This window comes from Heterodontus francisci, chromosome 34 (genome assembly GCF_036365525.1).
Source record: "Heterodontus francisci isolate sHetFra1 chromosome 34, sHetFra1.hap1, whole genome shotgun sequence".
In the NCBI taxonomy this organism is placed as follows: Eukaryota; Metazoa; Chordata; class Chondrichthyes; order Heterodontiformes; family Heterodontidae; genus Heterodontus; species Heterodontus francisci.
Window position 1 is genome coordinate 14,180,356 of NC_090404.1, and position 27,604 is coordinate 14,207,959.

At 51.2% G+C, this 27,604-nt stretch overlaps 1 protein-coding gene across 2 annotated transcripts in view; it reads right to left on the minus strand.

The window, feature by feature from the left end:
* Positions 1 to 1,998: 1,998 nt before the first annotated feature.
* LOC137349094 (ubiquitin carboxyl-terminal hydrolase CYLD-like) overlaps positions 1,999 to 27,604 on the minus strand; it is a 53,615-nt gene continuing 28,009 nt past the window's right edge. For both annotated transcript variants that reach the window (XM_068014428.1, XM_068014429.1), the window contains exons 7-16: positions 26,123 to 26,291; positions 23,962 to 24,103; positions 21,667 to 21,789; positions 19,870 to 19,961; positions 17,142 to 17,205; positions 16,143 to 16,275; positions 12,829 to 12,937; positions 9,523 to 9,641; positions 6,377 to 6,593; positions 1,999 to 5,822 (exon numbers count right to left, since the gene is read on the minus strand). In XM_068014428.1, coding sequence (XP_067870529.1) covers positions 5,638 to 5,822; positions 6,377 to 6,593; positions 9,523 to 9,641; positions 12,829 to 12,937; positions 16,143 to 16,275; positions 17,142 to 17,205; positions 19,870 to 19,961; positions 21,667 to 21,789; positions 23,962 to 24,103; positions 26,123 to 26,291 — 1,353 coding nt within the window. In that variant the 3' untranslated portion in view covers positions 1,999 to 5,637. The remainder of the gene's footprint in view (positions 5,823 to 6,376; positions 6,594 to 9,522; positions 9,642 to 12,828; positions 12,938 to 16,142; positions 16,276 to 17,141; positions 17,206 to 19,869; positions 19,962 to 21,666; positions 21,790 to 23,961; positions 24,104 to 26,122; positions 26,292 to 27,604) is intronic.

A 27,604-nucleotide genomic window follows, 5' to 3' on the forward strand; every position in this document is an offset into this window, starting at 1 on the left:
CCTCCCTCACTCCCCACCCAGTCGAAACCACTCCTCCCTCACTCCCCACCCAGTCGAAACCACTCCTCCCTCACTCCCCACCCAGTCGAAACCACTCCTTGCAGTACATCCACCTTGCAGTCCTTCTCTTCGTCCACAAGGACCTCGTACCTTTGGACAAGGTCAGGGGCTGAGGCTCCTCCATTACTACATGCCGATTCCCCCTACCTGCCTGAGTCACAGTCACACCCTCCTGTCCCTGACCATTGGCCATCTCTAGTGTTCTCCCTACTCTAAGATGTGTGACTGTTTCCTGGAACAAAAGTAACTCTCCCCCTCCCTGATGCTCTGCAATGTCTGCAGCTCAGTCTCCAGCTCAGCAATTCTGAGCTGAAGTCGTACAAGCTGCACTTACTGCTGACATGGTTGTCTGGGATTGCAGTGCATTCCACAGATTCCCACATGCTGCATTTACAGCACACCACTGGCCCTGCCATCTCTGTACAATCTTTTTTAGTCAATTAGTTAACAACTCAAGCTGAAGTAATGGAAAGTTACACTCACCTACCTTGGAGTCAAAGGAAGAAGACACACCAACTGCCGGAGGCTGAAAAAGATCGGAAAACATGCCCCTCTTTCCCCCCTCGACCGAATTCCCACGTGCACCAAATTTCCAGCTTCACTCTGGCAAGTATCTCTTCTCAAATCCGTCCCCTCACTGCGCTCAGCTAAGAAACTGGTCTGCTTTATAAGGATTCTGATGTCTCACTAGCTAGCTCAGCTTTCTGCTACAATAACACCTATTGAACTGAACTACCTCCAACTGATTGACAGATAACTGCCACTGCTGGCTGCTTATTATTTAACAAGGCCATTTACCTAACCAGCCAATCACTTTAAGCCTTGTGTCCCTTCATTCTTGATCCTTTCAAGAGCGGGATAATGAGAGATTAGGTCTGGTGTCCAAAATCTTCAGCAAAGAGGTGGATTTTAAGGAGCATCTTAAAGGATGAGAAAGAGGCGGAGAGGTTTAGGGAGGGAATTCCAGAGCTTGGGGCCCAGGCAGCTGAAGGCACGGCCGCCAATGGTAGAGCAAATAAAATGGGGGAATGCCTAAGAGTCCACAGCATTGGTGGAGCACAGAGATCTCAGAGGGTCACGAGGCTGGAGCAGATCACAGAGCTAGGGGGTGGGATTTCAGTTCCCCTGGTTGGAACCACGGCGGCGAAGACTTCCGGGTCCTGACCCTACACCAATGGGAGAACGCACTCCCAATGAAATTTCCAGATGCAAACATGTTAATTGGACAAGAGTCGTGTTCGCCATCCAATCAACAGTGACGGACGTGCGAGGTTGGGAGGCGCTATGGCGACCATCAAACTATCATCGACTGTCGTTAAAAACCCAACTGGTTCACTAACGTCCTTTAGGGAAGGAAATCTGCCTTTCGTACCCGGTTTGGCCAACACGCGACTTCAGACCCACAGCAATGAGGTTGACTCTTAACTGCCCTCTGAAATGGCCTAGCAAGCCACTCAGTTGTTAAGGGTAATTAGGGATGGGCAAAGCCCACATCCCATGAAAGAATTAAAAAGAAAAGAACCAAATTCTGCTGCTCAGGAGGTTGGACTGTAACGTTGTCAGTGAGTGAAAGGCTCCAAGTAGAGAGGGAGACCTTGTGCCAATGGCTTCGCTCGTCACTTTGCAGCCTGAACGAAAGATGAACACAACCGAGATGGAGAAGGAACTGTTAAGACCACTGAGGACAAAGCCCCCAGTCAAAATATATGATTCTGATTGTGGTGGGAACAATGCACTGTCAATTCAGTCCTGTCCCTCCACAGGTTGCATCATATTTCTTTTAGCTTTCCAATCAGAAAAAAAAACAGCCAAATTGAACAATCTAGTAACCTTCGAATGAAGCGAACCAAACCAGGTATCTTTAGATATCAACAAATTAACTATTTATATAAAAAACTAAAAGCTTAAACACTAAGATAAACCAATATCTAAAGACCTTATGATTTCTTACTTAAATATCTAATTCCCGCATTCGCATATAGATACTGGGTTTTAAATTAGCTGACTGAAAAAAATAAAGTCTTTGCAAATTACGTTCCTGACAAATGGTCTTCCAGTACAACACAGTCAAAGTTAACTTGCAGTCTTCCAAGGTCCAATGAAAGCAGAAGATCTGTCCAAAGAGAGGGGTTCAGTAGTTCGGCTGTCGTAGTATTAAACTTTTATTCCAGTGATGAACACAGCTGATATCAATAATTTGTTGTGAAAGAAAAAACTTTTTTTTTAATGGAATTAATTCGGCTTGAAGCTTTGTAGAATATTGAGAGAGAAATAACAGTTTTTTTCCCCTTCACTTTAAATTGTTTCAGAGCTCTGTCTCTTCCTTCAATTGATGGAACAGTCTCTCTCTGCAAACCAGTCTCAGCCAGCCAGTTTTCAAAAGTCGAACTGCAACATTGAATCTCATGTCCTCTCTCTCTGTGGCTCTTGCTTGGCAACCAGAATGCACCTTGGCTCACCAACTCTGGAGAGTTCTCAAAAAGGTCTTACAGTCTGAAAGGCGCATGGCAATATTTCCAAGGAGAGAAAAAAAAACACAGGACCATGTCAGCACGCAGTGCTCGCAGTCCTCACTCGCTTTGAGGAGCAGGTGCTTCATGTAGCCAGAGAGTGTCCATCTGCAGGGACGCGGGGGAACGGCAAGACGGGGTGGGTGCACCACAGACAGGGTGAGGGCATCTCAACATCTTCAGGTTCAGGAGGATCCAGGCAGATGCTCCCCGTGCCACCAGCTGTATTTGCCGTCATTTTAAACAGCGGAAGGATCGCATGTGCACTGAACTTCCCTCACTCTCCTCTCACGTCTCCCACAGGGTCACAGGTAGGGGGTGCGCGGCACCACTCAGCAGCATTGACCACTCAGTGGCACCAAGAGGTATGGGGCAGATGCCAGCTGTGCCCCAGCTAGTGGTCCCTCCCTCATAGCGAGAAATAGTGTCAAGGGGGACACTCCTCAGGTGGCTGTATCATCATCATCATCTGCCTCCACAGCCCCTCCAACGGGCAAGTCATCTATGGAGTCACACCCTGGGCCAAAGTCTGCCCCCCTCAAAGTCAGCAGTCTCGCGAGGATCCCACCGTGGCACGGCCACAGCGAAGATGTCCGCCATGGATATCTCATTCCCAGGCGGACACGATCAAGCAGCTTGCCCCCCACCCCATCATCTCGTGCGGCGGGGGCCGCATCTCGTACGAGTGGCCGTCCATGAATGATGTGTCTCCGTGTGATGCTGGCGATACGTGGAAGAACAGTGTTATAAAACTATGTTTTATCAAAAATGACTTTATTTAGAGAGTGGATTGAAACCACAGGATGAGTTTTAAAAAGACTGACAAACAGCATTTTTTAAGTGGCCTAAACAGCAGTTTGTAAAATGGTCGCACATTTACTTAACTTCACCTCGCAAATTACAAAGCTATCAGAAAGGAGCCAGACTCTCTGGAAGTGAACCAGCAGAACAATCAGCTTAGACGAGTGTGAATGACCCAGTACCTGAACAACTGACAGACGTTCAGACATAATCTGTTTATTCAGGTGGGCACATACCAGTCAGTTAAACTCATCACTTTAGACAGTGGACCTGGAAGACTTTCCCAGCTTGCTGTGACCGGATTTGGTATCCGGCTGGATTGGGAATAGAGATCAACCTGTCAAGACATTAAATAATTTCTGCGTAGAATCCAGGAAAAATCACCGCTCATGGCCTGAAACCATCCAATGCATCAACCTCCAGGATCCATATATGATTGACTTTCTTTTGGACACTAACCTTTCCTCCCTCCTTGTAACCTACTTGTGTGTGTGTGTGAGAATCTCCTGGTACATGTGTGAATGTGAGAATTGGAGTGTTTATTTTCATTTATCGGGTATTAAGAACACTATTTCCTTTGGTTACAAGATTTTTTTTTTTGTAAAACATATTTTAAGGACTTATAGTTGAATTACGGACAAGAATTAATCTGGAATCTTGAAGAGATGCTGAACTTTGTGTTTTTTTTTTAAAAAAAGAAGTCACTAGAAGGTTCCTGGATTTGGCTTGAAAGCAAGACCTTACGGGAAGGCACCTGTCTGTGGATAATCACCCAGCAGGAGTTGTTTTTGACTTGGGAAAATGTTTACAAAGAAGTGAGAGGTCAAGATTTAAAGAGCTCAGGAGGCTTGACTTCTGGAATGTTTTTAGTTTCAGATTGAACTGTTATGACAGTTGGCAAATTGAGATAATATGGGGAGAAGTGTCGGACGGGGATATTGGCAGCGCAGTGGTGAGAGACAAAGTTAGGAGGAAGTTCCATTAACTCCACAGAAGGGAAGAGATGGCCTAACTTGTCAGTGCAGATCTACAGAGTTCCAACAGTGACATTGTACAACCTATTTTGCGCAGAGAGATCGCCTACACAGTTGCACTATGAGAAATCGACTGTAAGCCAAGGAAGTAGAGATAAGGGAGGGTGGCCAGTTAAAGGGGCTGCAGATGAAATGTCAGCCTGCCCTCTCTCTTTCACTACTCTTTAGATTATTAGATTAGAGATACAGCACTGAAACAGGCCCTTCGGCCCACCGAGTCTGTGCCGAACATCAACCACCCATTTATACTAATCCTACACTAATCCCCTATTCTTACCAAACATCCCCACCTGTCCCTATATTTCCCTACCACCTACCTATACTAGTGACAATTTATAATGGCCAATTTACCTATCAACCTGCAAGTCTTTTTGGCTTGTGGGAGGAAACTGGAGCACCCGGAGAAAACCCACGCAGACACAGGGAGAACTTGCAAACTCCACACAGGCAGTACCCGGAATCGAACCCGGGTCCCTGGAGCTGTGAGGCTGCAGTGCTAACCACTGCGCCACTGTGCCAATGTTAGATCATGACTTTCTGCCTTTATCTTGGTCCAGCATTGTGTCTTCACCACCCCCCCCACCCCCCCGCACCCCACACACACAATGCTCCTGGGAAATTTACTGCTGCCAGCAGTGCAAGGGCCATCTCACGATCCTCCGTACTGGTGGCTGCCGTTTGTCTCTATGCCAACACCAATAAGCGCTCCCCGCAATGACACCACCTCCATGCAACACCACCACCTGCAAGTTCCCCTCCAAGCCACACACCATCCTGACTTGGAACTATATCGGCCGTTCCTTCACTGTCGCTGGGTCAAAATCCTGGAACTCCCTTCCTAACAGCACTGTGGGTGTACCTACCCCACACGGACTGCAGCAGTTCAAGAAGGCAGCTCACCACCACCTTCTCAAGGGCAAGAAATGCCTGCCTGGCCAGCGACCCACACACCCAAGCACCCCGTCCCATCCGAGTCTAAAATTTTAAACTGGAGACGTTGCAAGACCAGGAGTCAATGTAGGTCAGCGAGCACAGCGGGGAATTGATGAACGGGGCTCAGTGCAGGCTTTGGACGGACTGAAGCGAACAGAGGCTGGCTGGGTGGAGGGGGGGGGGGTGGCATTGGAATAGCCGAGCCTGAGCGGTTCGGTCGGTTGAGACACACTTTGACAGGTGTGGCCCGAAACGGGGTCCGGTTCCCTCTCCTCTCCCCCCGTTCCGGTGAACTGAGCTCACTTGTACAGGCACAAGCTCTGGCTATAATAGAAGCACATGAAGGCATCGAAAAGGAGTCGGCGGGCACAGTCAGGCATCTTCTTGGGGTCCATCTTATCCAGCTCATTAGGTGACATTCTCAAGTACTCCCCCACCTCCGGGCAGGGGACGACCCTTGGGATGTTAAATCCGTTCTGTCCACCTGGGAACAGGAGCAAAAGACAAGGGATGAGGATGTGCAAAGGGAATGTGCCCCCGGGGAATTACGAGGGTCGAGATTGAAAAGAGGGCGTCTCTCCGGCGGGGACCCCTTCCAGAGAGGGCGTCTCTCCGGCGGGGACCCCTTCCAGAGAGGGCGTCTCTCCGGCGGGGACCCCTTCCAGAGAGGGCGTCTCTCCGGCGGGGACCCCTTCCAGAGAGGGCGTCTCTCCGGCGGGGACCCCTTCCAGAGAGGGCGCCTCTCCATCAGGACAATGTAGACGCACAAGTGCACACACAGAACTAGGCAGACAAACGACAGCTATGTTAAGTGACACGCAGAGAGTCAGACCAATAAAAGGGCGAGTCTGCCCATGAGGAAACGGGCAGACAGAGCGCCATTCAGACAAGAGAGGGACGAAGAGCCCGAGAGGAAAGGGGCGACCATACCCAAAGAGGCACGTGGAGAGAGTCAGGCAGTGAAAGGACAGACACTCCCATCGAGACGCAGACGGTTGGCGCAGGGACGGGGTGGGGGGTGAGGGGGGGGGCACTTACCTTCTCGGTCGGCCATGCTGTCGAAGAACAGCCAGTCGTCGTCAGCTAGACCGCACTTGACGAACGCCACGTAGTGGCTGGTCTGGATGCACAGCACAGCAAAGAGCTGCATGGTCTGCAGCGGGATGATCCCAGGAAACTCGGAGCAGTTTCTCAGCTCCTCCGGGAGCAGGAGCTGCTGGGGCTTGTGGCTTTTCCTCGCACGATGTTGATGCACCTGGAACCAATCAGAGGCAGAGGAAGACACGAGGCATTCGGCGCCTAAAACTACCTGTAAATCTGTATTAAGCACGCACTTCCTGTATGGTCGCACTGACTTCCTGTCACACTTCAGACGTCGCACTTGGCCATAATCGAGGCCCTGTTCGATCTGAAGCCGATACTCACTCTCTCGCTTCATTCAAAGCAGACAGCAACCAATGATCTGGGCGAGGCCGGTTAACATCCTGGCGTTTGCGGGAAGTTGCCGCCAAAATGGCCACTTCAGGAAGATGGCAGGCTCCCCTCCCCAACGCCTTCGGCCCCCACTTTACGAGGCCCCACCCCCGCCCCAGGGATCACAGTGCTTCCTTGGTACTCAACTTGCTTTTCCACCAGCCTACAGCCCCAACCTTTGTCACCCCTTCCCACCTATCGTATAGATCTCCATAGTGCTAAAAAGAATAGCGAGGAACTGCAGAAGGTCCAAAGAAAAGTTTTGCAAAAAATAATACCAGAACCGAGAGGTGATAACTACCAGGAAAGGCTGAACAGGCTGGGGCTCTTTTCTGCAGAAAAGAGAGAGCTGAGAGGTGACCTGATAGAGGTACAGCAAGCAATTAGGAAAGTAAATGGCATGTTGGCCTTTATTGAAAGGGGATTGGAGTACAGGAATAAGGAAGTATTGCGACAATTGCACAGAGTTTTGGTGAGACTGCACCTGGAATACCGTGTGCAGTTTTGGTCTCCACATTTAAGAAAGATATACTTGCACTGGAGGCAGTGCAGCGAAGGTTCACTAGATTGGTCCCTGGGATGAGGGGGTTGTGCTGTGATGAGGGACTGAGTAAATTGGGCTGATATTCTCTGGAGTTTAGAAGAATGCGAGGTGATCTAATTGAGACATACAAGATTCTGAAAGGGCTTGATAGGGTAGAAACTGAGAGATTGTTCCCACTGGTCAGAGAATCAAAAACACGGGGACACAGTCTCAGGATAAAGGGTCAATCATTCAGGACTGAGCTGAGGAGAAATTACTTCACTCAAAGGGTTGTCAATCTTTGGAATTCTCTACCCCAGTGAGTTGTGAATCTTTGGAATTCTCTACCCAAGAGGGTTGTCAATCTTTGGAATTCTCTACCCCAGTGAGTTGTCAATCTTTGGAATTCTCTACCCAAGAGGGTTGTCAATCTTTGGAATTCTCTACCCAAGAGGGTTGTCAATCTTTGGAATTCTCTACCCCAGTGAGTTGTCAATCTTTGGAATTCTCTACCCAAGAGGGTTGTCAATCTTTGGAATTCTCTACCCCAGTGAGTTGTCAATCTTTGGAATTCTCTACCCCAGTGAGTTGTCAATCTTTGGAATTCTCTACCCCAGTGAGTTGTCAATCTTTGGAATTCTCTACCCCAGAGGGTTGTCAATCTTTGGAATTCCGAAGAAGGGTCACTGACCCGAAACGTTAACTCTGCTTCTCTTTCCACAGATGCTGCCAGACCTGCTGAGTGAATCCAGCATTTCTTGTTTTTGTTTCAGATTTCCAGCATCCGCAGTATTTTGCTTTTATTTTAGTGAATCTTTGGAATTCTCTCCCCCAGTGAGTTGTCAATCTTTGGAATTCTCTACCCCAGAGGGTTGTGAATCTTTGGAATTCTCTCCCCCAGAGGGTTGTGAATCTTTGGAATTCTCTACCCCAGAGGGTTGTGAATCTTTGGAATTCTCTCCCCCAGAGGGTTGTGAATCTTTGGAATTCTCTAGCCCAGAAAAGCGATATGGCAAGCGGGTGGGAAAGTGGAATTGAATGTGAAGATCAGGCATGATCATATTGAATGGCGGAGCAGGCTCGACGGGCTGTAAGGTCTATCCCTGCTCCGAATTCTTGTGTTCTTCAAAATGATGAAGGGGTTCAGTGGAGAATATGTTTTCACCGGGGGTCATCAATGTGTAAGATAGCCACCACTAAATCCAATTGGGAATTCCAGAGAAACGTCTTTACCCGGAGAGTGGCAAGAACGTGGAGCCCGTGACCACAAGGAGAGGTTGAGACAAACAGTACAGATGCACTTAGGGGAAAGCCAGATAAACGCATGAGGGAGAAAGGAATAGAAAAGGTGAGATGAAGAGGGGTGAGAGGCGACCTGTGTGGAGCATAGAATACTGTGTGCAGTTTTGGTCTCCTTATTTAAGGAAGGATATGAATGCATTGGAGGCGGTTCGGAGGAGGTTTACTAGACTGACACCTGGAATGAGTGGGTTGTCTTATGAGGAAAGACTGGGATTGTTTTCACTGGAGTTTAGAAGAGTGAGGGGAGACTTGATTGAAGTTTGTAAGATCCTGAATGGTCTTGACAAGGTGGATGTGGAAAGGATGTTTCCTCTTGTGGGTGAGTCCAGAACTCGGGGGCACTGTTTTAAAATTAGGGGTTGCCCTTTAAGGACAGAGATGAGGAGAAATGTTTTCTCTCAGTGGGTTGTACGACTTTGGGACTCTCTGTCGGGAGGCGGGATCATTGAATATTTTTAAGGGGGGGTGCGGGTAGATAGATTGTTGTTAGGCAAGGGAATCAAAGGTTATCGGAGTTAGATGGGAGTGTGGATTTCGAGACGCCAACAGATCAGCCACGATCTTATTCAATGGTGGAGAAGGCTTGATGGGCCGAATGGCCCACTTCTGCTCCGAATTCGTATGTACAGACACCAGCATAGACCAGTTGGGCCAAATGGCCTGTTTCTGTGCTGCACATTCTCTGTATTCTATGTAACGGTCAAGATGAACCCAATTGGTTTACAATTCCCCTTTGGAATTGGCGTGTATGGAGGATGAGGCAATGGAGAGAAGTGGGTCCATGCCATGTAACTGAAACTCCAGGAATACACTCAGCCCGAGTTAGCAACCCTACTCCACCGACCCTCGCTCCCCCAGCCCTTCTTGGGCTGTGGCGGTCACTCACCTGGTCGTTGCAGACGCAGCAGAACTGTTTGACCTTCCCAGGCATGAAGTCAGGGTCTTTGTAGCAATCCCTGCACTCCATCCAGGCCAGCCTCCCGCAGATCCGGCACTCCCTCGGAGCTGGAACAAAAGGGAATGAAAGGGTGAAGCACAAAGGGAAAAGGAAGGGCCCAGACCGAATTTGCAAGCCCCTCTCGCACTCTCTCAACCTCGCAGAAACTGGCCTCCAGTGCCCGAGTACCACAGCGAGTTACAACTGTGAATAAAGCAGGAGAGAAAGAGAGTCGCCTTTATATAGCGTCTTGCACACCCTCAGTGCACCCCACAGGCACCTTATAGCCAACGAGGCACCTTTTCTTTTCGAAGGGCAGCCACTGATATGTGAGGAAATGCAGCCACCAATTTGCACACAGCAAGATCCCACGAACAGCAATGTGGACATACATACGAATTAGGAGGAGCAGGCCACTCGGCCCTTCGAGCCTGCTTCACCATTCAATAAGTTCCTGGCTGAACTGATTACTCCAAATTTCCATTACCCCCGATAACCTTTCACCCCCCCTTGCTCATCAAGAATCTATCTACCTCTGCCTTAAAAATATTCAAAGACTCTGCTTCCACCGCCTTTTGAGGAAGAGAATTCCAAAGACTCACAACCCTCTGAGAGAAAATTTCTCCTCATCTCTGTCTTAAATGGGCGACCCCTTATTTTTAAACAGTGACCCCTCGTTCGAGATTCTCCCACAAGGGGAAACATCCTTTCCACATCCACCCTGTCAAGACCCCTCAGGATCTTATATGTTTCAATCAAGTCGCCTCTTACTCTTCTAAACTCCAGTGGATACAAGCCTAGCCTGTCCACCCTTTCCTCATAAGACAACCTTTCCATTCCAGGTATTAGTCTAGTAAACCTTCTCTGTACTGCTTCCAACACATTTACATCCTTCCTTAAATCAGGAGACCAATACTGTACACAATACTCCAGATGTGGTCTCACCAATGCCCTGTATAGCTGAAGCATAACCTCCCTACTTTTGTGTTCAATTCCCTTCGTGATAAACCATAACATTCTATTAGCTTTCCTAATTACGTGCTGTACCTGCATACTAACCTTTTGTGATTCATGCACTAGGACACCCAGATCCCTCTGTATCTCAGAGCTCTGCAATCTCTCACCATTTAGATAATATGCTTTTTTATTCTTCCTGCCAAAATGGACAATTTCACACTTTCCCACATTAAACTCCATTTGCCACTCACTTAACCTATCTATATCCCTTTGTAACCTCATGTCCTCTTCACAAGTTATTTTCCTACCTATCTTTGTGTCATCAGCAAATTTAGCAACCATACCTTCAGTCCTAAGTCTAAGTCTACATTTAAGTCATTTACATAAACTGTAAAACATTAAGGCCCCCGCACAGATCCCTGTGGCACATCACTTGTGACATCTTGCCAACTAAAAAATGACCCATTGATACCTACTCTGTTTCCTGTTAGCTAGCCAATCTTCTATCCATGCCAATATGTTACCCCCAAAACCATGAGCTTTTATTTTCTGCAATAACCTTTAATGTGGTACCTTATCAAATGCCTTCTGGAAATCTAAGTATAATACATCAACTGGTTCACCTTCATCCACAGCACATGTAACTCCCTCAAAGAACTCCAATAAATTGGTTAAACATGATTTCCCTTTCACAAAACCATGTTGACTCTGCCTGATTACCTTCAATTTTTCCTAAATGCCCTGCTATAACATCTTTAATAATAGCTTCTAACATTTTCCCTAAGACAGATGTTAAGTTAACTGGCCTGTAGTTTCCTGCATTCTGTCTCCCTCCCTTTTTGAATAAAGGAATTACATTTGCTATTTTCCAATCTAATGGAAAAATAACTGGATCATTTTTTTTCCAAAAAAAAAAAGGATGTTCTATAAGGGCTAAATATTGGCCCCAGGACACCGGGGAGAACTCCCCCCTTGCTTTTCTTCCACACCTGGCCGTGGGATCTTTTGCGTCCACCTGAAGGGGCAGACGGAGCCCTCTGTTTAATATTTCATCACGTTCCTGGCATGCGGGTTATGTGAAGGCTTCGGGAAGTTTGGATGGGAGCCACCCCACCTCGGAATGCCCGGTCTCCGACCTGCTCCAGCAGCCAAGGCTTCTGCTTGGGATTCTCCTCAATGGGCGCCCCAGGATATTGATGGATGGGGACCCGATGAGGGGGGGGATAAGAGCGGGGGAGGGGGTTGGGGATAAGAGTGGGCGTCCATCAGTCTTTAACCAAAGCTGCGACAGCTGATCGGGACGAACCTTCTCCCAGGAAATTTCCGGTGTAAAAACCCAACTGGTTGGCTAAAGTCATTCAGAGATTGGAACCCATGCCCACTCCCTGTGCGGCAGGGACTACATGTGACTCCAAGAGGCCAAGCAAGCTGCTTATTCCATTTTACAAATGGAGGGGAGGGGGGAATCAAAACAAGACCCACCACCATTTTCTGAACTAGGGTTGGGCACTGAATGCCAGCCTTGTTGACACTGCCCATAACCCAAGAACAAATAAATAAAACAATCAGACCTTCTGTGTTAGAACCTCTGCTGCCATTTTCTCAGACCGCAGCTGTTGGTAATGATCCAGCTGCTGCCGTTTGCACCTCCTCCAGACCCATCTTTTGTTCCTTTACTCGTCCCATTTCCAACTCTGTCTGCCTTGCACCATCCTTCCTTTGTTATTCAGTCTCTCCTGCCTTCCACCCCATCACAGACCTTCCCTTTTGTCCATTCCTCCAATCCCCGCCTCTGCATTTGTTTAAAACCAGTTACATCTCTTAAATTTTCCCAGCTCTGATGCAGGGTCACTGATCTGAGACGTTAACCCTGTTTCTCACTCCACGGATGCTGCCTGACCCGCTGAAGATTTCCAGCATTTTCTGTTTGTATTTCAGATTTCCAGCAGCTGCAGAATTTTGCCTGGTCTGGACCGAGTTAGCTGATCACAGCCAGAACAGTGTAGAGGGAGCTTTACTCTGTATCTAACCCCATGCTGTACCTGTCCTGGGAGTGTTTGATGGGACAGTGTAGAGGGAGCTTTACTCTGTATCTAACCCCATGCTGTACCTGTCCTGGGAGTGTTTGTTGGGGACAGTGTAGAGGGAGCTTTACTCTGTATCTAACCCCATGCTGTACCTGTCCTGGGAGTGTTTGATGGGATAAACCCAGAGGGTACCCTTGACCCTTCCTTTGGGCAGTTAATGTTGCACCCCCCCCCCCCACCACCAAACCTCTGCCTCTAATAATGTACTCACTGTCCTCCAGCAGATCGGTGATGTTTAACTCCAGCGAAGGGAGGACGATGTTGAACATCTTGAAATTCTTCCCGAACCGAGGCATCTGCAGGATTAGACAGGATGGTGCCTGGGGAGGGTTAAGCGGAGAAAAGCCAAATGTCACCTGAATCAGTAGCAGGTAACCTCCCCCCACCTCCCCCACCACACGAGGACCGCCCGGCATCCCCCGGAATGTCGTCGGAATCCTCAGTCGCCAAACGGAACAGATCAATCCCGTTTCCCGCCTCTCGGTCTCACAAAGCCCTGCATCGAATTTCCAGCACAGATAGAGGCCATTCATTGGTGCTTACGCTCCACACAAGCCTCTTCCCATCCCCTCTTCATCTCCACACCCCCCCCCCCCCCGCCCCATCAACATCTCCCTCTATTCCTTTCTCCCTCATGTGTTTATCCAGCTTCCCCTGAAATACACTGACACTATTATTCACCTCAACCCCTCCCTGTGGTAACAACTTCCACATTCTCACCATTCACTGGGGAAAGAAGGTTCTCTTGAATTCCCCATCAGGTTTATCAGTGACTATCTTATATTCATGGCCCCCAGTTCTAGTCCAGCCCACAAGAGGAAACATCCTCCCTGTGTTCAGAATTATGAAAGGGTTCTATAGGGTAAAGACTGCTATCCGGTCACCCGTCAGCCTTCTCTTTCCTGGGGAAAAGAGAGAGCCAGCCTCTTCAATCTTGCCCGATAATGGTCAGCCTCTCAGTTTTTGTATCATTCCAGTAAATCCTCTTTGCAGCTTCTCTGCGTGCGTTCTACAATAATGGAGGCCAGAACTGCTCCTAGTGCTCAGAGTGTGGTCGCACCAAGGTTCTGCACAAGTTCAACACCACGCCCTTGCTTTCCAATTCAGTCTCTCTCGAAATGTTAATGGATAATGGTCTGGAACTCGCTGCCTATGAGCACGGTGGAAGCGGAGACGATCAACAACTTCAATGGGAGATTGGATGGTTACTTGAAGGAGATAGACTTGCAGGGGCTATGGGGATCGAGCGGGGGAGTGGGACTGGCTGAATAGCTCCATGGCGAGCTGGACTCGATGGGCCGAATGGCCTCCTTCTGTGTCGTATACGACTCTATGAACCCCAGTGCCTCTTTTTGAAAAACTTGGCCTTTTTTTAGCCTGTGTCACTATTGTTCAGTGATTGGTGTATCTGTAACCCCCAGATCCCTCTACCCCATATAGACACTTACTCTCCACGGGCTGCGTGACCACCTGGTTCCTCCTGACAAAGTCTGCCACCTCACAAACCCTTTCCCTTCACTCTGACAACATTCATTCACTGGCTGAGACACACATTGGGATGTTTCGATGTCCGCCCTGGCTCAGCGCATCTCACATCCGCCTCTGAGTGCGAAGCTCGCGGCTTCGAGCAACCCACCCCCCCCCCCCCTCCCCGCTCTAGGGCCGACCCTCCCGGCGTCGGTTACCGAGGGGGGGGCGGGGGGGCGCCGCACCGGTGGAGGCACTGCCTTTCGGATGAGACATGCGACTTGGAGGGGAGCTTGGACTTGATGGCACTTCCGTCCTCCGAGATGGCGGCGGTCGCGGGTTTGGGAGGTGCCGATTGGCCACTCGTGCAGTCACTTGGGTCCCACCCTTAAATACATCGAAACTACTCACCTCAACCCCTCCCTGTGGTCGACCGTTCCACATTCTCACCACTCTCTGGGTGAAGAGGTTTCTCCTGAATTCCCGATTGGATTTCTCACTGACTGTCTTATATTGATGTTCTCTAATTCTGCTCTTCCCCACAAGTAGAAACATTCCCTCGGTGTCTACTCGATCAACTTTCATCATCATAAACATACGTATAATCCAGGACCCTCACCAAACCCTCCGCTTTCCCCCCGTCCACCCCACCTCCCCTTCCCGAAACCCGCTTCTCCTTGGGGATCGGGATCCAGGGCACCGCCCAGCCCTCTGATACCTCAACCCATGCGGCCCATTTCTGTTGCATGAGCCCTCGGGGGCGAGTGTCAGTGAGAGAGGAGGGGAGTGAGGTTTAACCAACGAGGGGCAGCATTCTGATCCTTCCGCATTTGCCCGTTCGGTAAGTTTATGTCAGGAGGATACTTTAAAACGAAAAAGGGGGCTCGGTTCAGAGCTTCAGCAGCACAGAACAAGCAGGAGCGGTCTTTGTTGGCGAGAGATTCAAGGCAGGAATTAGCTCGTGGTTGAAAAGAGATCGGTGAAGATTAGGGAGCGCGAGTCACAGCGAGGTATTCTTGTTAAAAATGAAGCCCAGCGAACTGGATGAGACGATATCTGAAGCAAGCGGATTCCCATGTAGCCAGACTGACAGGAAGGCGTAACAAGAGGAGACGGTGGTCTAGTGGGAACGTCACTGAGCTTAGTAACCCAGAAACCCAGGCCAACACCCTGGGGATAGAGGTTCAAATCCCATCACGGCAGCAGGTGGAACTTAAATTCAATTAATTAATAAAAAATCTGGAATTGAAAACTAGTCTCAGTAATGGCGACGATCTTAGAAACCCCACCTGATTTGCATCAGGGAAGGAAATCTGCCGTCCTTACCCGGTCTGGCCTACATCTGAATCCAGACCCACAACCGCCCTCTGAAATGGTCAAGTAAGCCACTCAGTTGTCCAGGGCGATTAGGGATGGGTAATCAATGCTGGCCTTGCCGGCGATTCCCATGAAAGAATTTTTACAAGGGGAGAGTTAGAGTAGATATTTCAGAATTCAACAGGACATGTCCAGCTCGTCCCCTCGAGATCAAAACCTGTCACGCCATGAATTCCCGATGACTGTACCGAAAGCATCTCAATTGTATGTGTGATTCTTGACAATAGTAATCACTGGACGAGATTACCAATAATAGTCATCATTGTATGTGCACACTTATTAACTCGTATCATTATCTATGTGTATATATTGTCAATCATGAATTATCATTGCATCTTTAGTTCCCATGAAAGCCAGTAAGTGCTTTTGAACCCCATTATTGTGTGGAAGAACAGATGAATTGACAAGTAGCAGCAACCATTCCGGCAGTCACTTGTTTTCCAAGTATCAGGGGGAGGGAGCGTGGGTCTTGCTGCCCCTTACGTGAGCCGAACAGAGACCGATCCAAGCACCCCCCACCCCTCCCACCCACTCCCCCACACCCGGCTGGGATCTCTGAACCCAGCACCCAAGGCGTGGGAATGCAGCCTGGGCTCTTCCTGTGCAGCCTGGGCCTCAGCGCCGCACGGAACCAGCCGGGGAGGGCGGGAGGCCAACACGGCTTGGGGTCCAGCCCATTACCTCGGTAAACTTCAGGTCACTGTGGTAAAAGGAAAGTTCCAGCAACTGTTGCACCGTGGGTATCCGGATGGAATCTTTCTCCTGGAAGAAGATCTGGTGGGAAGTGCAGTCCTGCGGATCCTGCCTCCCTCCTCTGCAAGGCACAAACAACAACTTCCATTCACCTTTATATTAGGGCAGGCAACCAAAAGCCTGCTCAAACAGGCTCCCTGCAAGAGCAACACAGCTAGGCCCCACTCCCCCGCAGCCCGGCAAACGTTTCTCTCTTCAGGTCGTTGGCCCTCTCGAAAGCCCCGATGGCATCTGCTGGCACCGCACTCTTGGGCAGTGCTTTCCACATCCCAACCACTCGCTGCGGAAAAGGAGTTTTTTCCCCACTGCGCTGTTGGTTCTTTTCGGTGTCCTCTAGTTCTGGACCCTTCCGCCAACAGGAACCGTCTGCCCTCTAACTATTCCGTCCAGACCCCTCATGATTTTGAACAATTTTGAAAGGAGGAGAGAGAGGGGAGTAGAGAGACAGAGAGGTTCAGGGAGGGAATTCCAGAGCTCGGGGCCCAGGCAGCTGAAGGCACGGCCGCCAATGGTGGAGCCATTAAAATCAGGGGACGCTCGAGAGGCCGGAATTAGAGGAGCGCAGAGATCTCGGAGGGTTGTGAGGGCTGGAGGAGGTTACAGAGGTAGGGAGAGGGGAGGGATTTGAAAATGAGGATTATAAAAAGCGAGGCATTGCTGGGAGCCAAATGTAGGTCAGCGAGCGCAGGGGGTGTGTTTGGGTGACGGGACCTGGTGTGAGTTTGGGTATGGGCAGCAGAGCTGTGGATGAGCTGAAGTTTTCAGAGCTCAGCAGCTCGACCGAGAAGAAGGGCAACTCCAACTGTCCAGCGGAAACAGTCCACGAGCCGTGGATATTTCCCAATGGTCAATAACACAACGCGATCAGTAACAGGCCTGGGAATACCAGCTGGGGGGAAAGATGAGTCAGAAGTGGTTTAAACTCACCTGATTTTCAGCAGAGGGTCAGTCTTCAAAAGTTGGAAAAGTTGGTTCAGGAATTCTTCGGGATCTGGAGAAGTAAGGATCAATTAAAAATGGAACCCAGAGGTTGTTGAGGGTGAAAGGTCAGTGGCTGACCAATTGACCCTGGCCAGCTCCCCCCTCAGCAGGAGGAGACCTTCAACTGCCTGTCTGGGGCCGGACTTGACCCCAGCTCCCAGAGTTTAAAAGTCAGCATGTCTGACCCACTGACCCGAACCTTAGTTTCTTGTCAAGGTGCAGAAATGCGAGGTTATTGCTATCAGGGAAAGCTGAACACACTGGGACTCTCCACTCTCAAAAAGAGAGGACTGAGAGGGTGAACTAATAGAGATCTTTAAAAATTATGAAAAGTTTTGATAGAGTAGAAAGAGAGAGTTTCTTTTATATTCATTCATGGGATGTGGACCTCGCTGGCCAGGCCAGCATTTATTGCCCGTCCCTAATTGCCCTTGAGAAGATGGTGGTGAGCTGCCTTCTTGAACCACTGCTGTCCATGTGGGGTAGGTACACCCACAGTGCTGTTAGGAAGGGAGTTCCAGGATTTTGACCCAGCGACAGTGAAGGAACGGCGATATAGTTCCAAGTCAGGATGGTGTGTGACTTGGAGGGGAACTTGCAGGTGGTGGTGTTCCCTTACATTTGCTGCCCTTGTCCTTCTAAGTGGTAAAGGTTGCGAGTTTGAAAGGTGCTGTTGAAGGAGCCTTGTTGCATTGCTGCAGTACATCTTGTAGATGGTACACACTGCTGCCACTGTGCGTCGGTGGTTGAGGGAGTGAATGTTTGTGGATGGGGTGCCAATCAAGCAGGCTTTGTCCTGGATGGTGTTGAGCTTCTTGAGTGTTGTTGGAGCTGCACCCATCCATCACACTCCTGACTTGTGCCTTGTAGATGGTGGACAGGCTTTGGGGAGTCAGGAGGTGAGTTACTCACCTCAGGATTCCTATTCTCTGACCTGCTCTTGTAGCCACGGTATTTATATGGCTACTCCAGTTCAGTTTCTGGTCAATGGTAACCCCCAGGATGTTGATAGTGGGGGATTCAGTGATGGTAATGCCATTGAATGTCAGGGGAAGATGATTAGATTCTCTCTTGTTGGAGATGGTCATTGCCTGGCACTTAAGTAGCAAATAACATTCATGACGCACATTAGCCCAAGCCTGGATATTGTCCAGGTCTTGCTGCATCTGGACATGGGCTGCTTCAGTATCTGAGGAGTCGCAAATGGTGCTGATCGTTATGCAATCATTAGCGAACATCCCCATTTCTGACCTTATGAAGCAGCTGAAGATGGTTGGGCCAAGGACACTACTCTGAGGAACTCCTGCAGTGATGTCCTGGAGCTGAGATGATTGACCTCTAACAACCACAGCCATCTTCCTTTGCGCTAGGTATGACTCCAGCCAGCAGAGGGTTTCCCCCCTGATTCCCATTGACCTCAGTTTTGCTAGGGCTCCTTGATGCCATACTCGGTCAAATGCTGCCTTGATGTCAAGGGCAGTCACTCTCACCTCACGAGTTCAGCCCTTTTGTCCAAGTTTGAACCAAGGCTGTGATGAGGTCAGGAGCTGAGTGGCCCTGGCGGAACCCAAACTGAGCATCACTGAGCAGGTTATTGCTAAGCAAGTGCCGCTTGATGGCACTGTTGATGACACCTTCCATCACTTTACTGATGATCGAGAGTAGACTGATGGGGCGGTAATTGGCCGGGTTGGACTTTTTGTGTACCGGACATACCTGGGCAATTTTCCACATTGCAGGGCAGATGCCAGTGTTGTAGCTGTACTGGAACAGCTTGGCTAGGGGTGCAGCAAGTTCTGGAGCACAGGTCTTCAGTACTATTGCCGGAATATTGTCAGGGCCCATAGCCTTTGCAGTATCCAGTGCCTTCAGTCGTTTCTTGATATCACGCAGAGTGAATCGAATTGGCTGAAGTCTGGCATCTGTGATGCTGGGGACTTCAGGAGGAGGCTGAGATGGATCATCAACTGGGCACTTCTGGCTGAAGATTGTTGCAAATGCTTCAGCCTTATCTTTCGCACTGATGAGCTGGGCTTCCCCCATCATCGAGGATGGGGATATTTGTGGAGCCACCTCCTCCTGTTAGTTGTTTAAATGTCCACCACCATTCGCTACTGGATGTGGCAGGACTGCAGAGCTTAGATCTGATCCGTTGGTTGTGGAATCGCTTAGCTCTGTCTATCGCATGCTGCTTCCGCTGTTTAACATGCAAGTAGTCCTGGGTTGTAGCTTCACCGGGTTGACACCTCATTTTGAGGTATGCCTGGTGCTGCTCCTGGCATGTCCTCCAGCACTCCTCATTGAACCAGTGTTTGTCCCCCAGTTTGATGGTAATGTTAGAGGGGGAGATGCCGGGCCGTGAGGTTACAGTGTTTCCAGTTGTGGGGAAATACCAAATCTAGAGGTCGTCAACGCAAGATCACCAGCAAGAAGTCAAATGGGGAATTCAGGAGAAACTTCTTTACCCAAAGAGTGGTGAGAATGTGGAAATTGTTCGAGAGAAGAGTATTAGATGTATTTAAGGGGAAGCTAGACTAGTGTATGAGGGAGAAAGGAATCGAGGGTTATGCTAATCGAGTGAGATGAGGAAAGATGGGAGGAGGCTTGAGTGGAGCATAAACGCCAGCATGGACTGGTAGGGCCGAATGGCCTGTTTCTATGCCGCATATTCTACCTTTCTCCTCGCTGGTGAACCCTGTGGAGCTTCCAGCTCCTTCCAGAATCTTCCGCAGGGCCATCACCTTGGTCGCACAGACGTATCCGTTTCTACAAAAGGAGAGAACGGGCACAGTTTAATCGCGCAGCATTCACGTCACCGCCCACCACCTTAACCCCCCCCGCCTCCCCTCCCCCTCCCCCCCCCCCCCCGAGACCAAGGCACAATCGTTGGAAAGAGCAGGCACAATGGTGGCCACCTCTCCCCCAGATATTGCAGCCCCCGCCCACTGCCATCACCTCAGCCAGGGCTCAGCTCGGTCGCACTCGTCCCTCTGAAGGTCACGGGCTCACGTCCCGACTCCAGAGATTCCAGCCCCATAATCCGGGGCCAATCCTCCCGCCGCCAGCACTGAGGGAGTGCAGCACTGTCGGAGGTGCTGTTAAACCGAGGGCCCCGTCTGCCCCCTCAGTTGGACGTAAATCTCATGGCTGTTATTGGAAGATGGTCAGGGGGAGGGTGTTTTCCCAGGCCTCCTGGGAAGTATATTTATCCCTTAACCAACATCATAAAAAACAAAATGACCGGGTCGTTATCACGTTTCTGTTTGTGGGATCTTGCTGAGCATAGATTGGCTGTCAAGTGGCTCACGTTACAGCAGTGAGGGACATGGGGTGGTTCACAGTGCTGAGGGAGGGGAGGCTGAGGGAGGGGATGCTGAGGGAAGCGAGGAGCCCCACAGGACAGAGGGAGGGGAGGCAGAGAGAGGGGAGAAGCCCCACAGTGCTGAGGGAGGGGAGGAGCCCCATAGTGTTGAGGAAGGGGAGGAGTCCCACAGTGCTGAGGGAGGGGAGTCAGAGGGAGGGGAGGAGACCCACAGTGCTGAGGGAGGGGAGGAGCCCCAGAGTGTTGAGGAAGGGGAGGGGTCCCACAATGCTGAGGGAGGGGAGTCAGAGGGAGGGGAGGAGACCCACAGTGCTGAGGGAGGGCAGGAGCCCCATAGTGTTGAGGAAGGGGAGGGGTCCCACAGTGCTGAGGGAGGGGAGTCAGAGGGAGGGGAGGAGACCCACAGTGCTGAGGGAGGGGAGGAGACCCACAGTGCTGAGGGAGGGGAGGAGCCCCATAGTGTTGAGGGAGGGGAGGGGACCCACAGTGCTGAGGGAGGGGAGTCAGAGGGAGGGGAGGAGACCCACAGTGCTGAGGGAGGGGAGGAGACCCACAGTGCTGAGGGAGGGGAGGAGCCCCATAGTGTTGAGGAAGGGGAGGGGTCCCACAGTGCTGAGGGAGGGGAGTCAGAGGGAGGGGAGGAGACCCACAGTGCTGAGGGAGGGGAGTCAGAGGAAGGGGAGGAGTCCCACAGTGCTGAGGGAGGGGAGGAGCCCCATAGTGTTGAGGAAGGGGAGGAGTCCCACAGTGCTGAGGAAGGGGAGTCAGAGGGAGGGGAGGGGTCCCACAGTGCTGAGGGAGGGGGAGGAGCCCCATAGTGTTGAGGAAGGGGAGGAGTCCCACAGTGCTGAGGGAGGGGGAGGAGCCCCATAGTGTTGAGGAAGGGGAGGAGTCCCACAGTGCTGAGGGAGGGGAGTCAGAGGGAAGCAAGGACCCCAACAGGGCTGAGGGAGGGCAGGCTGAGGGAGTGGATACTGAGGGAGGGGAGGAGGCCCACATTCCTGAGGGAGGGGAGGTAGAGGGAAGCGAGGACCCCAACATGGCTGAAGGAGTGGATACTGAGGGAGGGAGGAGTCCCACAATGGAGTTTCCTAAGGAGCAGTGACAAAGAGAAGGATTAGTGTAAATGAGAGAGTGAGGTGCACCAACCTCCGCAGGGGGTTGACGATCTCAGTCCGCAGTAGGTCCCGTGTCTGTCCATACAGTTCACCATCTTCACTCCCTCGGGGCCTCAGCAGCAGAGTGTCGAGCACAGAGTTGAAAGCAAACATGCTGCATTAGGGAGAAGGTACACAGGAGGTAAGCCTGCTGCACTCTCCCACCGAACATTTACACACTGACCCCCAAACTCTCTCACTGCCCACATCCACAATCACCCCAGGGCATTTGGTAAGATACTGGTCCCACTGGCACTAGTTCTTTTGGCCTCCTTATCTCGAGAGACAATGGGTAAGTGCCTGGAGGTGGTCAGTAGTGTGTGCAGCAGCGCCTGGAGTGGCTATAAAGGCCAATTCTATAGTGACAGACTCTTCCACAGGTGCTGCAGATAAAATTGGTTGTCGGGGCTGTTACACAGTTGGCTCTCCCCTTGCGCCTCTGTCTTTTTTCCTGCCAACTGCTAAGTCTCTTCGACTCGCCACACTTTAGCCCCGCCTTTATGGCTGCCCGCCAGCTCTGGCGAATGCTGGCAACTGACTCCCACAACTTGTGATCAATGTCACAGGATTTCATGTCGCGTTTGCAGACGTCTTTAAAGCGGAGACATGGACGGCCGGTGGGTCTGATACCAGTGGCAAGCTCGCTGTACAATGTGTCTTTGGGGATCCTGCCATCTTCCATGCGGCTCACATGGCCAAGCCATCTCAAGTGCCGCTGACTCAGTAGTGTGTATAAGCTGGGGATGTTGGCCGCCTCGAGGACTTCTGTGTTGGAGATACGGTCCTGCCACCTGATGCCAAGTATTCTCCGGAGGCAGCGAAGATGGAATGAATTGAGACGTCGCTCTTGGCTGTCATACGTTGTCCAGGCCTCGCTGCCATAGAGCAAGGTACTGAGGACACAGGCCTGATACACTCGGACTTTTGTGTTCCGTGTCAGTGCGCCATTTTCCCACACTCTCTTGGCCAGTCTGGACATAGCAGTGGAAGCCTTTCCCATGCGTTTGTTGATTTCTGCATCTGGAGACAGGTTACTGGTGATAGTTGAGTCTGGGTAGGTGAACTCTTGAACCACTTCCAGAGCGTGGTCGCCAATATTGATGGATGGAGCATTTCTGATGTCCTGTCCCATGATGTTCGTTTTCTTGAGGCTGATGGTTAGGCCAAATTCATTGCAGGCAGCCGCAAACCTGTCGATGAGACTCTGCAGGCACTCTTCAGTGTGAGATGTTAAAGCAGCATCATCGGCAAAGAGGAGTTCCCTGATGAGGACATTCCGTACTTTGGACGTTGCTCTTAGACGGGCAAGGTTGAACAACCTGCCCGCTGATCTTGTGTGGAGGAAAATTTCTTCTTCAGAGGACTTGAACGCATGTGAAAGCAGCAGGGAGAAGAAAATCCCCAAAAGTGTGGGTGTGAGAACACAGCCCTGTTTCACGCCACTCAGGATAGGAAAGGGGTCTGATGAGGAGCCACCATGTTGAGTTGTGCCTTTCATATTGTCATGGAATGAGGTCCCACTGGCACTGCTCGGTATCTAACCCCCGTGCTGTACCTGTCCTGGGAGTGTTTGATGGGGACAGTGTTGAGGGAGCTTTACTCTGTATCTAACCTGTGCTGTACCTACCCTGGGGGTGTTTGATGGGGACAGTGTAGAGGGAGCTTTACTCTGTATCTAACCGCGTTTTTTCCTTTTCTTTTTTTCTTTTTTTTTTTGGGGGACAGTGTCGAGGGAGCTTTACTCTGTATCTAACCCCGTGCTGTACCTGTCCTGGGAGTGTTTGGTGGACAGTGTGGAGGGAGCTTTACTCTGTATCTAACCCCCGTGCTGGACTGTCCTGGGAGTGTTTGATGTGGACAGTGTGGAGGGAGCTTTACTCTGTATCTAACCCCCGTGCTGGACCTGTCCTGGGAGTGTTTGATGGGGACAGTGTCGAGGGAGCTTTATTCTGTATCTAACCCCCGTGCTGGACCTGTCCTGGGAGTGTTTGATGTGGACAGTGTGGAGGGAGCTTTACTCTGTATCTAACCCCCGTGCTGGACCTGTCCTGGGAGTGTTTGATGGGGACAGTGTAGAGGGAGCTTTACTCTGTATCTAACCTGTGCTGTACCTGCCCTGGGGGTGTTTGATGGGGACAGTGTAGAGGGAGCTTTACTCTGTATCTCACCCCCGTGCTGTACCTGTCCTGGGAGTGTTTGATGGGGACAGTGTAGAGGGAGCTTTACTCTGTATCTAACCTTTCCCTGCCCCCTCTACCCTGGGATTGATCCTCAGAACAAGACATACCAGAAGAGAGTTGCGTCCAGATAGCAGGAGTTACAGTGGCCCTGGATGCCCTTTCTCCAGCCAGTCATCTTCTTGCTGCCAGCTTGTCCCTGGTCAGGGGCTGTGTTCTCCCTGACACTCTCACTGTTGTAGTTCTTGAAATCTGAGGAGCAACAACAGTGAGTTTTGTAACAGGGCAGTCACCACCCGGAGTGTTCAGCCTGAATTCAGGATCTACACTGTATGGTTCCCCGATCCACATCTTACTCAGCTGAATACTCAACTGTTCCAACGCACTACCTACTGGCCTCCCAATAGGTGGGGGAGGGGGAGGGGGAGAGACGAGGAGAGGGGGAGGGGGAGGGGGAGGGACGAGACGGAGGGGCAGGGACGAGACGGAGGGGGAGGGACGAGACGAGGGGGAGGGACGAGACGAGGGGGAGGGACGAGACGAGGGGGAGGGACGAGACGAGGGGGAGGGACGAGACGAGGGGGAGGGACGAGACGAGGGGGAGGGACGAGACGAGGGGGAGGGACGAGACGAGGGGGAGGGACGAGACGAGGGGGAGGGACGAGACGAGGGGGAGGGACGAGACGAGGGGGAGGGACGAGACGAGGGGGAGGGACGAGACGAGGGGGAGGGACGAGACGAGGGGGAGGGACGAGACGAGGGGGAGAGACGAGACGAGGGGGAGAGACGAGACGAGGGGGAGAGACGAGACGAGGGGGAGAGACGAGACGAGGGGGAGAGACGAGACGAGGGGGAGAGACGAGACGAGGGGGAGAGACGAGACGAGGGGGAGAGACGAGACGAGGGGGAGAGACGAGACGAGGGGGAGAGACGAGACGAGGGGGAGAGACGAGACGAGGGGGAGAGACGAGACGAGGGGGAGAGACGGGGAGTGGGAGAAGGGGATTGAAGCAGCTTGTGAGAGCCTCACCCTGATACCAGTAGAGTGCGCAACATGGAAGCCACGTGCAATCTGATGGTGCTAGCTCTCAAACTCCTCTCCTCTCCCTGCTCCCCACAACCCGCTCCTCTCCTCTCTTCCCCTCATCCTCCTTCCTCCACCTCCCACTCCCTGCCACCAACTCTCTCCTCCTCCTCTCTCCTTCCCCCCCATCCAGCTCTCCGCCCCCCCCCCCCCTCCCCCTCCCATCTCTTCCCGTCCCTTCCTGACATTGACAGGATACAGAGCTGGGCTGAGAGGTGGCAGATGGAGTTCAACCTGGAAAAGTGATTTAATTTGGAAGGTCGAATTTGAATGCAGAATACAGGCTTAAAGACAGGATTCTTGGCAGTGTGGAGGAACAGAGGGATCTTGGGGTCCACGTCCATAGTTTCCTCAAAGTTGCCACCCAAGTTGATAGGGTTGTTAAGAAGGCGTATGGTGTGTTGGCTTTCATTAACAGGGGGATTGAGTTTAAGAGCCGCGAGGTTATGCTGCAGCTCTATGAGACCCTGGTTCGACCACACTTGGAATATTGTGTTCAGTTCTGGTCGTCTCATTATAGGAAGGATGTGGAAGCTTTAGAGAGGGTGCAGAGGAGATTTACCAGGATGCTGCCTGGACTGGAGGGCATGTCCTACGAAGAAAGATTGAGGGAGCTAGGGCTTTTCTCATTGGAGCGAAGAAGGATGAGAGGTGACTTGATACAGGTGTACAAGATGATGAGAGGCATAGATAGAGTGGATAGTCAGAGACTTTTTCCCAGGGTGGAAAGGGCTATCACCAGGGGGCATAATTTAAGGTGATTGGAGGAAGGTTTAGGGGAGATGTCAGAGGTAGGTTCTTTATACAGAGAGTGGTGGGTGCGTGGAATGCACTGCCAGCGGTGGTAGTAGAAGCAGATACACTTGGGACATTTAAGCGATTCTTGGATAGGTACATGGATGATAGTAGAATGAAGGGTATGTAGGTAGTGTGATCTTAGAGTAGGTTAAAGGTTCGGCACAACATCGTGGGCCGAAGGGCCTTTACTGTGCTGTTCTATGTTCCTCCTGCTCTGATCCATCCTCCCCTCCTCCTCAACCTGCCCCGCCCACCTTCCCCATTCCCTCCGCCTCCAATCCCTCTTGCTCTCTTCCCCTCTCCACCCCTTCCTCTGCCACTCTCTCCTTCCTTCCTTCCTCCCCCACTACGCCCACCACCCCCACCCCCACCACCCCCAAGCCCCTCACCAAGCGAGTTGCACCGGTCGATGGGATCGGCAGGTGGTTGAAGTGAGTAGAATCGGGAGTCGGGCCTGCAGGTCTTCAGCTTGACGAACAGGGCCTTGTTGGGAGGACAGCGGAAGTACCTCCTGCCACAGTAGGTGCCGTCTGTGCAGCCTGTCGGCAGAGCCTCCTCCTTGCAACACAAACACACACACAAAGAGAGAGCCATGGTCAGTACCTGTCCTTGGGCCGCAGGACCGGCCTTGGCCATCGCTGGCGGGAGTCTCGAGGAGAAAAACCTAACAACAGCGCAGGCAACTCTGGAACAATTGCATTGATATCATAAAACATCCAAAGACTTTTTTTTAATATTCATTCATGGGATGTGGGCATCGCTGGCAAGGTCAGCATTTATTGCCCATCCCCAATTGCCCTTGAGAAGGTGGTGGTGAGCTGCCTTCTTGAACCGCTGCAGTCCATGTGGGGTAGGTATACCCACAGTGCTGTTAGGAAGGGAGTTCCAGGATTCTGACCCAACGACAGTGAAGGAACAGCGATATAGTTCCAAGTCAGGATGGTGTGTGACTTGGAGGGGAACTTGCAGGTGGTGGTGTTCCCATGCGTCTGCTGCCCTTGTCCTTCTAGTTGGTAGAGGTCGCGGATTTGGAAGGTGCTGTCGAAGCAGCCTTGGTGAGTTGCTGCAGTACATCTTGTAGATGGTACACACTGCTGCCACTGTGCGTCAGTGGTGGAGGGACTGAATGTTTGTGGATGGGGTGCCAATCAAGCGGACTGCTTTCTCCTGGATGGTGTCGAGCTTCTTGAGTGTTGTTGGAGCTGCACCCATCCAGGCAAGTGGAGAGTATTCCATCACACTCCTGACTTGTGCCTTGTAGATGGTGGACAGGCTTTGGGGAGTCAGGAGGTGAGTTACTCACCGCAGGATTCCTAGCCTCTGACCTGCTCCTGTAGCCACGGTATTTATATGGCTACTCCAGTTCAGTTTCTGGTCAATGGTAACACTCAGAATAGTGATGGTGGGGGATTCAGCGATTGTAATGCTGTTGCTAGGGGCTAATTAAGAAACAAAATTCAACCTCGAGCCACATAATGTGGCATTCAGTCAGGTGATCAAAAGCTTGTGCCTCACAGGAGGAAAGAGAGGTAGAGAGGCGGAGAGGTGTCGGGAGGAAATTCTTGGGCTTGGGGCCCAGGCAGCTGAAGGCACGGCCGCCAATGGTGGAGCCATTAAAATCAGGGGATGGACAAGAGGCCAGAATTAGAGGAACCGCAGATACCTCGGAGGGTTGTGGGGCTGGAGGAGGTCACAGAGACAGGGAGGGGGTGAGGCCATGGAGGGATTTGAAAATGAGGAGGAGAATTCCCAAACTGAGGCATCACCGGCTGAGGAGTCAAATTAGGTCAGAGCACAGGGGTGATGGGTGAGTGGGACCTGAGGCAAGTTAGGACAGGAGCAGCAGAGATTTGGATGCAGCTGAGGTTTAC